Source organism: Emydura macquarii, unplaced genomic scaffold (assembly GCF_026122565.2).
Source record: "Emydura macquarii macquarii isolate MOO-44397 ecotype Brisbane River unplaced genomic scaffold, CSIRO-AGI_Emac_v2 contig_1477, whole genome shotgun sequence".
Classification (NCBI taxonomy): Eukaryota; Metazoa; Chordata; order Testudines; family Chelidae; genus Emydura; species Emydura macquarii.
The window spans coordinates 22,935,574-22,947,950 of NW_027131614.1; the positions used below are offsets into that span (position 1 = coordinate 22,935,574).

General features: G+C 38.3%; 1 protein-coding gene across 1 annotated transcript in view; it reads right to left on the reverse strand.

The window, feature by feature from the left end:
• SNTG1 (syntrophin gamma 1) overlaps nt 1-12,377 on the reverse strand; it is a 503,809-nt gene that overhangs the window by 44,034 nt on the left and 447,398 nt on the right. Inside the window, exon 15 of the mRNA XM_067553875.1 lies at nt 3,950-4,102. Within this exon, the coding sequence (XP_067409976.1) occupies nt 3,950-4,102 (153 nt within the window). The remainder of the gene's footprint in view (nt 1-3,949; nt 4,103-12,377) is intronic.

Consider the following 12,377-nt stretch of genomic DNA (forward strand, 5'->3'; position numbering starts at 1 on the left):
AAAGGGTAACGTTTATAATAGCCTTTGAGCAAATGAGACTTTAAGGTCTTTGTGGCAAGGATCATCTTTTGTTCTTTGTTTGTACAGCACCTAGCACAATGGGGTTGTGGTCCATGATAACAAGGGCTCACAGGCACTGTGGTAATACAAATAATCCTAATTAATACTTTATTATTGTTAAATTGTTGCAGGGAGTTTGGAATATGCATTATAAGCTAAAGATAAACTAGTTATTTCTGTTTATTCTAAACTTTTTGTCATCTTGAATATTTCTGCTAATTTTAATTCAGCTTTTCCTTCATGAACTTGGAGAGAATAAAATCAACAATACTAGCCAGTAGCGTAGAGAATGTCAAAGATATTATAGCTTTAATACAAACCTAAATGACTCCATATCAGCTATACAAACCATGGAATGATTTGACAATGATTATTGATTTCTTACACAAAAAACATGAAAACTTGTGAAAAAGCATCCTCAATAAAAAGCCATAAAATATTTCCTGTCTTACTCCCTGTGCAGTCCCACACTGTAGAATCTTAAACTGAGTCCATGAACAAATAAAGAGCTCAGATACAGAAGAAGACAGCCCAAAACATTATATTCCTCAGAACCTGTGCCTCAATACACATTATAGTTCCAAGGAGTTGTTTAAATTATCGAAGGCATGATGTGCTGTAAGCTTATTGTAAGCTATTTCTGAAGCCTGGAGAACCTGAAAACACTTGGGTTATAGGCCCAAGAATCAATTCAGACTTTAAAACTCAACTTTTCAAACACAACTTCCATAGGGGCAAACTTTAAAACGTAATCACAAGGCAGATTGCACAATAATACTCGTCTTCTGGAGTGAACAACTATAATAAAAAGAAGAAAGATAGTGAGAAAGCCCATAAAGGAAGCCATAAAGCAAGGAATGAAAAATTCAACATAAAATAGAAGAGACTTCAAGAGAGACCGTCAGCCACATTCAGTTGACTTCAGTTAATTTGAACACAACTATAAATCCTGCAGATGTCTTGTGTTCTTCTCACACATAAAAAAAATGCTGTAAGACAGCCAGGGAAAAGGATTTCTTTTTTCCATTATCAATGTGACTTCTGTTTTTTCTTTAAATATCTGATTATATGCATGGATGTTCCTTATTGCGCTATAGAAAACTAATTTACTGTAAAATACTGTACAATGGCACCTCTACAGTATTATAAATTGCATGACATGTTAATGGCAAACTGCTATCAGCTTTATTGTTTATCTGGCTTCCTAAAACCTAAGTCTTTCCTAAAGGCAAGTTTGCTCTTTACTTTTATGTTAGATATCCCTCTGCAAAAATGATGAATTTAGGTCCCTGTTCAGCAAGGTTCCTAATTGGGGCCCATGAGTAGTCCCATTGACTTCAATGGTCTTTCTCACATGCTTAATGTGTGGCAAGTGCTTAAGTACTTTGCTGAATTGTGGCCTTAATCAGGTATATTTTCAAGTAACTATGTTAGTAACAAACTTTATAGACCATGTTCTTTGCTGTTATAAATTGGCATAGCTCCATTGACTTCAATGGAGTTGTCACTTTATACCAGTAAAGAAATTGTGCCAGTCTACGTGTGACTACAGTAGAGTCCAGCCTACATTTGGATAATATTTAAAAAAAATAAAAATCAACAAAATCCTAAATGTAATGAAAACATAAAAGATATGGACAGTTCATGTGCAGAAATACCTGCATATACCTGGCTTTGCATTCACAGTTTGTTGTATATGTAAATAAGTCACTGAATGCAGGTGCCCATTTGCTTGTGCACGTGACTGCGCACAGACTTGATTTTATGAAGAGATGCTCTCAAATAATAGTTATATTGATTTTTAATTTTCTGATCACCCATCCATGAGCCCACTAGCTCCTTCCTTGTCACGGACTGATGAGACTCATTGGCACTTCACAGAGGCAGTAACCCAATCATGCCACTTGTCAACTACTGAAAACCTATTATGTGTTTGATGATAAACGTGCGACCAATTTGTGGGAGCAAAGATTAAGTCACCAACTGTTGAAATAAAATTAGAGCAAACTAAAAATAATTCAGGTAATGGAATTGGAATTTTGCCCATCCCTCTTTCCCCCACATGCGGGGGGTAGGAAGATTAGAAGTGGAGCTAGAAGTGTACATACAAAAGGTGGAACTGAATCTGTGAATTTTGGCTTTCTGTCAGTTAACAAATGATAAAATATTTCACTGTTGATAGTTCAGTTTCTCACATTTGCTATAATGAAAATGCAGCCTTGGCAAGTAAAAAAAATACTTTCAGCTCCACGAAGATAAGATTTGCTGATCACAGTGGGGAGATATGGGAATAAGACTGTTAGAGGAGGTATTACTGGGGACGTTGGAGCACACTGAATAAATTTGAACGTTAAAAACTAAGAGGAAGAGCCAAAAAACAAAAGTGGCACAGCAGGTATCCATATAAGAAGAGATAAAATTGAAGTAACTTGAACGCTGATGGTTATTATAGATATTTTGTTATATTTTCTTCTGGTGGAATGCCTTCTAGTGCAGTCACAAACAGTGCTTCAGGTAATGATATGAGAAGAAAGAGGCATCTTGAGTATTTCCCAATTAGGGGATTATTTGTTTTCCTTTTTCTTTTTTTTTTTTTTTTAAATAGTAAAACTGCACCTATGTTTTCTAGCACAGTAATCAAAGTTCAAAAGGTGAGAACTATTCCTCTAAAATGTAATGAAGAGTAACACTTTTAAGCTTAAAACTGCCACGGAGACTACTGCTACTGAAAATAGCTATATGCATGAAAAGTGACAGCAGTTGTAATTCTGCCATATGGGAACCAATCTTATAAACTGAATTTATGTCATCTCAGCTCTGATGTTGGTTTTGAGATCAGGAGGGTGTTACCATATAAACATTTAACATTTTCTTTAAACAATAAGAGCCAGATGTTCAAATGAGGGCACAAAAGATATATGTATAGAAACTCATCTTTAAGCACAAACCAGCATTTATATGTACCAAATAGGGGTGGAATCTAACTCTTAGCTACACAAATATTTTACTTATATGCAAATATGAGGTTTTATGGGTGCAGCTGGAAGAGTAATCATGGCAACATCTTTGCAGATGTGTCCCAAAATGATGTTTTTCTGATTGCTATATCAACTAGTGGGTGAAACAGAAAGGACTTGGAAGTTCTTTTTATATTTTAACACAAACTATCATGCTCTATTGGTCATCTTAATTTCATAGTATAATGCTGATTGGGCATCAAATATTACTCAACCTGCTCTATAATTATAAATATAGAATATTCCACTACTATTCTTTACTCCCCACTCTGGCATCTGATAATTACAAATAAATTGTGACAATCAAGATATATGTGTAAAAATAAAACAAAAATCTTAGGCTCAGTTTTGCCCTCACATTGGTGCCACACCTATTGACTGCAATGAGAGTTTAATCCTTGCAAGTGAGGTCAAAATTAGGTCCCTTATATCATCTGGTTGTACAACAATGCTGTGCAAACAGCTGTGTTACCTCCCTGTTGTTTAAACTTTGTCTCTCCTGTTCTTCTTTTATCTCTACTTGCCCATTGCCCCTTTGTCTTTATTTATTGAGTTACCTATCCATGGTAATTAAAGGCATAAATTTGAGGTGGGTGAGTACCTTCTATGGGCCTTTGATTACAAACTCCATGGGAAAGGTGACAGTGTCTTCTTGTAATTAGAAAACAGTAATAAAGAGAAATGCTAGACAGACATTTAATCAAAGCACCAGGAAAAACAAGGACACTGTATAGCTACAATAGTAATAATATGAGCAATCCATTAGAAGGTTAGATGATTCCATCTCATTTTGGCTTTTATTTTATTAATTTTCCTCCCTGACTATCAGTTTTTTATGTCCCAAAACATACTCATTATGGCAGCTGTCTCACCTGAATTCGTTCAACTTCTAAAAAAGTTGCTGTTTGGAAGGCTTTTTCCCATAGTGTTAGGTCACACTCTAACTCCACAGAAAAGTAGAGGTCCTCTCCAGATTCAGATTGGACACCGAAGCAGTGTTTCCGACAATCCAACAGATCACTGTCCTGATGAAAACCTGAAGTTATATAATCTGGCATACATAATTAATATTTCTCACTGTAAATATCAATGCCTCAAATCTAGCGATATATTTCATCATTACTAACTTTGTACATACTGCATTAGCAGGTAAAAATTCAGGAATTGCAAAGGAAGACTTGTGCCTAAATGTTGACATCTGAAGGAATTTGAAACAAGGAGTTATGTTAAGAGCTGTACATTTTAACAACATAGTGGTTCTAGGGTTTACAGAAAGCCACATGCATAACTTCCAACATCTGAACAAGCCATTTCTCATAAGGGGTACAATACATTTTTTAAAGTAATGAAGCATCTATAAAATATGTCTTCTGTTTACCCATGGAGAGGTAATGCACAGAGTAAGATCAGATTCTTTAAACTACTCTGCCAACATACTTTAATCATACCCCACCAAAGGAGTGATGGAATACTTCATTGTAAATAGTAAGGGGGTCAATGGACTGACCAATGTGTGTAAATATTTTTAACAAGACTGCTACACACCTGTCCCATATAAAACATTAGTTCAGAGTAGAACTCTACTCCCAAGAAGGCATGATAAATTCTCTAAAGGACTCTGCAAGTATGAGATAAAATTGTCTGGAGTCTTGTACACTGAGCTGGACTAAGAAGCCATCCTTATTAAGTAATTTTTCTTCTTATGGAAGTTGTTTTGTTGATTATTCACTTCACTATAAATATAATGCATTCAGACATTTGCTTAGTGATTATCATTTGTTCTTTTATGATAACTTCTTAGTCTGTGGTTGTAGTATTTGCCTGGGACCACAATAAAAAAAAATGCTCTGGGAAAGAATTGTCACAAGAAGGGAAAGTTGTACCAATCTCCTGACTCACCACTCAAAATAGGTCATTTTATGTCTGTCTGTCTGTCTATAACTACAAAAAGTCCAAAGAAGAAGCCTAGAAGAACTGACTGTCAGGAAGGTCTTTGGCTCACATCCACATGCCGTGTAATCTGTTGTCAAGAGGGGTGACTCCTGTTTGCCTAATTAATAATGATGTACCTATTAAGTAAGAGCAAGGGAATTTCTCCAAGGGAAACTAGCATGGCTCATTAATTTGAAAAGATCAAGCTAAAGTGGAAGACTTCACAATTATTGGATAGTGACTTTATCTTCATATCTCTCCAAGGTATATTTTCTCTGAAAACTCCATACTCTCCAGATAAACACTTGTTTTTTTTTTTTTTTTTTTTTTTTTAAGGTACTCACTATCTAAGTTGTAGCTGGTAAACACTAGTAAGTAGTCTTTTCTTGGGACCAATCGTCCAAGATGTGAATGGCCTGAATTTCCACTGTAGTCAATCGGAGTGGAGGGTGCTCAGAATTTAGCACTATGAGCTCAGCAACAGCTTACAAGACTGGGTCACCCAAGTGTGGCTAACTCACATGGAACATATTGGGCTAGACTGAATCCCTTGCTCACAGTGGTGAGCAGTTTTCCAGTTCCACTGATGGGAGGAGAAATTATATACACACACATGTATACATGCACACACACATATGCAGCCCGCATCTGTTGTCTGTACCGAGACATTTCTCAGATTTCTGTTTGGTGAAAATAGCCCCTAGTATTTCTTTACTGAGTAACACGCTGTGTATGTGTGTGTGTGCGCGCGCGTGCATGTGTGTGTGCGTGCGCACACTGAGATTATACAATTTTTCCAACATTGCAAAGAAGCACTAATGGCGGCATTCACCAAATGGAAATGTGAGAAAAGCCTTGGTGCAGAGAGATGCAACATGCTGAACATGTGCTGAGCTGCCAATGAAGTTCAGCATGTTGCAGGATCAGGCCCTTGAGGACTACATATCATTATTATTATTATAGGGGGAGGAAGTAGTGATGCCCAAAGCTAAGGTTGCCTGACACTTTCCTTTATAAGAAGGCAGTTTCAATTGCGTATAACTTTGCCAAACTTTAACGGCTTGAGCTGACATTTTCCATGAAGGGTGTCTGCTTCAGGCTGAATGTTCAAATTAAGTTTCAGCTAAAACAGTTTATCTGTTCTGAGACTGAAATTACAAAAAACTACATTATTTTGCCAATACTGAAGAACTTTTGCACAACTGTGTTGACAAGCCTGGCTGTTTCCAAGCTTTGGAGCATGGACTTGAAATTTGGAGATGATGGGTGGTGATGGTGGGATTGATGTCAGGGATGTGCTTTTTGCCATCCCCATAAATATCTGTGCAAATTTGGCCAAGGTAAAAACTTCTGCAAAATGGTAGTTCACACGTGCTCAGTAGAGACTTGGCAGCTAAATTTTCCGAAGACTGCAAACTGAGCATGCTCCATCCCCACAGAGCAACTGAGTTTGCTCCATCCCAGGGTTGCCAAGCAGAACGTTCCCCGCTGTTGCTCCTTGTATCTTCTGGAGGCTGCTGTATTGCCAGGAATTGAGAAAAAGGATAATGTTTCTCCTGTTCTCTCAATGCTTTCCCTGATGAGGCCCAGGCAACATGGAAAAAAGGAGGAGACAGCCTGTCTTGACTGCAGAGTGCTGAGGAATAGGGTGGGAGAGATGCAGGGTGTGTGTTGGGGGATAGGGACAAGAGTTCAGGGTAAAGGCTAGTTAGCAGCGGGAGACAGGAAGGTGGGGTAGGACAGGGGCAGGAACAGAAGGGGACAAATGACACTGTGCTGCGGGTGTGTGTGGAGGGGAAGAATATAGGAAGGAATAGAGGGGGAAGGGAGGATAGGAGGAAACTGGGGGGTAAGGCAGGACCATGGAGAAAGGAAACATGGCAGGCTCAGTAGCAGGAGCTGGGAGAAGTGAGGCAAGAGTCCATGGGGATAGGAGCAGTGGAAGGGACAAGAACAGGAGTTGAGGAGAGGAGAGGCTGAGGTGGGCAGGAGCAGAAGTGACTAATTACTAGAGAACATTACCCTGCAGCACATGAAATGGAACTAAAGTAAACAAGGCCTTCGTCTCAATTCCTGGACCTATCAATGTTGGATCCTTGGCTAGTCTGCATTGCTTTGGCAGCAAAAAACAGATTTAAAGGCAGGCGAAGTTGCTAGCTGAGAATTTTCTTTGCATCAGGGACTCTTTCAAATGTACACAACTTGTATAGCCAGCTCCTCATCTCTGCTTTTTCAACACGGCACAAGTGCTGTGACCAGTGAGCCTCCCTGCCTGAACATCCCTTTGTCAGTGTTCAGAGCGGATAATGCTTTCAGCAGCCTTGAGGTGGTTTGAAGTCATTTCTTGAAACCATATTCAGACCCAAGGCTCAGCCACCTTTGTGGTCCACAACAAGCTATGCTGATTGTCAAATAGCATCTTGAGACTCCAGCTCTCTGATTATATGTATCTGTAGTGTATTTTGGTTTGCAATGGTCTGTCATGTTATCGGGATGCATATCTGTTTCCTGTATTTCTCCCTTTTTCACCTCGTATATATTTATATAATAAAAATATACTGAAGTAGTAAAAGAAGTTATTTTCACCTCCAAGAAAAACTATTCAGTGCTGAAAAACTTAAGGTCAGATGCTGCTGTTCTTACCAGGAGTTTAATTTGAGTCAAGAATGCATCATTAGCGCATTCAAGATAAAAATGAGAAGAATTGCATTTGGGGAGTCACAGGCACATGAGGATAGTTGGGAAGTGAGAGTTGAAATGTGACATGAGTCTTTTCTGCCTTCAGGTTGGAGCTGATTGGCAATATAATACAGAAATAACTGCACTAATATGAATAATGCCTTGTGTAAACTCCAGCTGTTCACCATCCTGACACCTTGCCTGTGTGGACATAATCATTCCCCTATTTCATTTCAGAGCTAATTTGCCATCAGACTACAACTACTGCTTCATGCCCAATAAAATAGCATTTTTACATAGGTCACAAAACATCTGTGATTTGAGATCTAGGAAATAGAAAGCAGGTGATCAGACTAGAGAAGGGATTTTCTCATGATTGAAAGTGTAGACTTTTATGGTGCTAAAAACTAACTTTAGGAAATAAAGGCAATTTTGACTATCCTGGATATAATATTTTAGTCTAATTTCTATAAGCTGCCTAAAATGGTCTAAATAACAAAATGTTTAACTTATGTAGTGCCTTTTCTCTCAGAACCTCAGAACATGTTATGTTTACACATGCTAATAACTACATCACATACCATAAAGGCAGCCACCTTTTTAACTGGCTCCACATTGTAGGTCTGGGCTGAGGAAATGGGCCTACCTCTGGAGAGGTGCTGTGGCAACTCATGTCTTGGTCTAGGGGTTTCTCTTGGTCAATCCTGGTGTGCATAAAAGAAGCCAGATTTGTCTGGCAGTTGGCAGAGCACCACACACAAAAGATAGAGTCTGTTAACACACGTTTCTTCCTGCTCTGCTCCAATCACTGAAAACATTCCATCCTCCCTACTTCCATTCTTTGTCTTTTTAAGAATTTCAGACACTCTAAATGCTGCATCTTTATCTTGGACAAAACCAGCAGTGCAGCACAAACCTGCCCTGATGTAGTAGCTGGGAAAATCTAGACCTAGGAAAGTTTAGGAAAGTAATATTAATACATTTTAATGCTAGAAGCAAACATTAGATCATCTAGTCTGACTTCCTATATAATATGGTCATAGAATATCATCCAGTCATTCCTATAATGAGCCCAATAACGTGTGTTTGAGTAAACCATATTTTCCAGAAAGGCATCCTGTCTTGAACTGAAGACTTCAAGAGATGGAGAATCCAGTTAATCCTGGTCCCTGTTAAAAATGTGTGCCTTATTTCTAATTGGAATCTGTCTAGCTTTAACTTCCAGCCATTGTTTCCCATTATGCCTTTCTCTAAACAGCACTTTGGTACCTGGTATTTTCTTCTCATGAAGGTACTTATATATCATAATCAAGATAGCAGAGCACTTAACAAACCTCCATCTCTATTCAGCAAAGCACTAAGCATGTTCTTAACAGGAATGAACATATAAATCAGTGGTATTTGCATTTCTACAGGACCTCCCTTTGTGGTATTAAAACTGCTTTATAAACATCATTTGATTAAATCTCTCAATATTGTTGTAAGATTGGTAAAAAAGGCACAATGCCACCTATGAGAAAACTAAAGGCCAGAGACTTTAAATTACTGGAACAAAATCATAAAAGAAGTCTGTGACAGTTAAGGAATTTTTTCCTAAAAATTGTCAATACCTTAGAAATCCATACAATCTATTTAGAAAAATATAGTTGGTTTAAATATTTAGAGTGGCTATAAACATAATATTAACAACAATGGGGAAGGAACAAAAGACAGTTTAGGCAAAGATAAGGTTAAAGAAGATTTAGATAAATTAGATGTATCAAAGTCAGCAAGGCCTAATGAAATTCTCCCTAGGGTACTTAAGGAACTAGCTGAAACAATCTCAGAAGTATTAGCCATTATTTTTGAGAACTCAGGAAGGATGGGTGGAATCCCAGAAGACTGGAGAATGACAAACCTAGTACATATCTTTAAAAAGGGGAGCAAATTGAATCTGGGGAATTATAGACCAGTCAGACCAGCCTAACTTCAATACCTGGAAAGATACTGGAACAAAATTATTAAACAATCAATTTGTAATCACTTAGGGAATAATAGGATCATCAGTAATAGCCAACATGGATTTGTCAAGAACACATCATGGCAAACCAACTTAAATTCCTTCTTTTACAGGGTTACCAGCCTAGTGAATAGGAGGAAGCAGTAGACATGATCTATCCTGATGATTTCAGTAACGCTTTTGACACAGTCTTACATGACATTCTTATAATCAAACAAAGGAAATGTGGTCTAGATTAAATTACTATAACGTGGGTGCATAATTTTAATATTAAAGATTTTAAAAGATTTTAAAATGTATTCAAAGAGTAGTTATTAATGGTTTGCTGTCAAATTTGGAGATGTGCAGTCCTTCCGGGGTCTGTCCTCGGGTCTGTTACTATTCAGCATTTTCATTAATGACTTGGATAATGGAGTGGAGACTATGCTTATAAAATTTGCAGATGGCATCAAGCTGGGAGGGGTTGCAAGAACTTTAGAGGGCAGAATTAGAATTTAAAAGGATCCTGACAAATTGGAGAATTGGTATGAAATCAAGAAGATGAAATTCAATAAAGACATGAACAAAGTATTATACTTAGGAAGGAAAAATCAAATGCACAGCTACCAAATGGGGACTAACTGGCTAGGTGGTAGTACTCCTGAAAAGAATTTGGAGGTTACAGTGGATCACAAACTGAAGATGAGTCAACAATATGATGCAGTTGCAAAAAATATGATAATTCTGGGGTGATTAACAAGAGTGTAAGACATGGTGCCACTCTACTTGGCACTGGCAAGGCCTCAACTGGAGTACCGTGTCCAGTTATGGGTGCCACACTTTAGGAAAGATGTGAACAAATTGCAAATAGTCCAGAGGAAATCAACGAAAATGATAAAAGGTTTAGAAAACATGACCTATTAGGAAAGGTTAAAAAAAATGGGCATGTTTAGTCTTGAGAAAAGAAGAATGAGGAGGGACTTGATAACAGTCTTCAAGTATGCTAAGGACTGTTTGAAGAGGATGGTGGTCAATTATTCTCCATGTCCACTGAAGGTAGGACAAATCCTGATTGGCTTAATCCACAGCAAGGGAGATTTAGTTTAGATACTAAAAAAAACTTCCTAACTATAAGGATAGTTAAGCATTGAAATAGGTTACTAAGGGAGGTTGTGGAATCCCTGTCATTGGAGGTTTTTAAGAATAGGCTAGACAAACACCTGTCAGGGATAGTCTAGGCATACTTGGGTCCAGCCTCAACACGTAAGGGAGGGACTAGATGACTTCTTGAGGTTCCGGCCAGCCCTACATTTCTACGATTCTATATACAAATATAAGGGCACAGGAGTGCCTTTCTGCTGTATAGAAAGATATGACACTGATTACTACACTTGATCCTGACAAGTGTGCTGCTCTTATTTTTCTCTTTACTAGATCACTGGTCTATGAAGACTTCCTTCTTCTCTCATCTTTCCTCTCAGTCTAATCTCTTAGAATTCCTTTAGGCTCTTCCTTTACCTGGTTTGTGATGATTAATTTTCATGATCACTCCAATATGTATCTAATTAACCCTCCATTTTGCAGTTCTTCATGGATGTCAATATGAAGGGACTCATCCCCCATCTATTAAATGAATCAAGAGGCCTATGCCCCCATTTCCATGAGTAAATTGTGGAGAATGTAAGTTTGTTTTCCATCCAAGAGAAACAAATCTCTGTGAAGATTCCTACGTATAATCCAATCAAATGGCAACACTGCTTCCCTATGGAAAGGGCCACACAGCTTGCCCATAAACTTAACAGACCTCCAGGGATCTATGAAAGACAAGGGTAACTTTCTTTGGCTGCTGAGAAGAATAGTTATGTGTTAGAACCCCCAGGATTCAGCTGCTTCCATAAAAAGGTGTAGGGTGGGGGAGTGGTCTGTGATACAGGTAAGAGACCCTGGTATTGTAGTATTTTTTTCTCCCAGACCACCCACTTCTCTCCTTGGTCCACCCAATTTCCAACCCTCTTCTGGCACAGAATCCAGATGACATAGAGGGGCCTTTGGAAGGGTGGCATATGGTGCTGAGAGGGTCACTGAGTCTCCCTTCTGTCACAGAAGGAAGGAAATTTTCTCTGTGTTGAAAGCTAAGCAAGACAGCTTTGGCTAAAGACTATAAAAGTTACAGCATAAGTACTGCAGTCACATCTGTCATTCTTCCCCCCCCCCCCCCCACTCATCCTTAAAGAAAACAAATCGAATGCAAAAGAAGCACACAATGTACTATAGAAGAGAAGGGGTTTGGAGGTGAGAATAGACAACGTTAGCAAGTCATTTTTCTTAGCTGTATCTGTTTCAGTAATATCCAGAGAGTGTATCTAGAAGCATGCACTGCTAAAATCAAGCAAGATTTATGATGCTGACAGAAAACCTGAATAACCTCCAATCTCTACACAGAGTCTCTGTATTACTGGTAATGTGAAGTTGCAACTGCATAATTTTTTAATGCTTTTATATTTAGACATAACCGAGGCAAAATCTACTGTATACACTGAGCAGGGCTGGAAAGACTGGAAGAGTAAGGGCATTTCACTCTTATTTCACAATTATTTCAACTGAAGAATCAACTCTGGCTCAGTTTCACACCTCAATAGTTAGCCCAGGCTTGCAGATAACAAAGAAATATTTAAATATTAATAAAGTAGTTGTAGAGAGGCAGAGTGGCC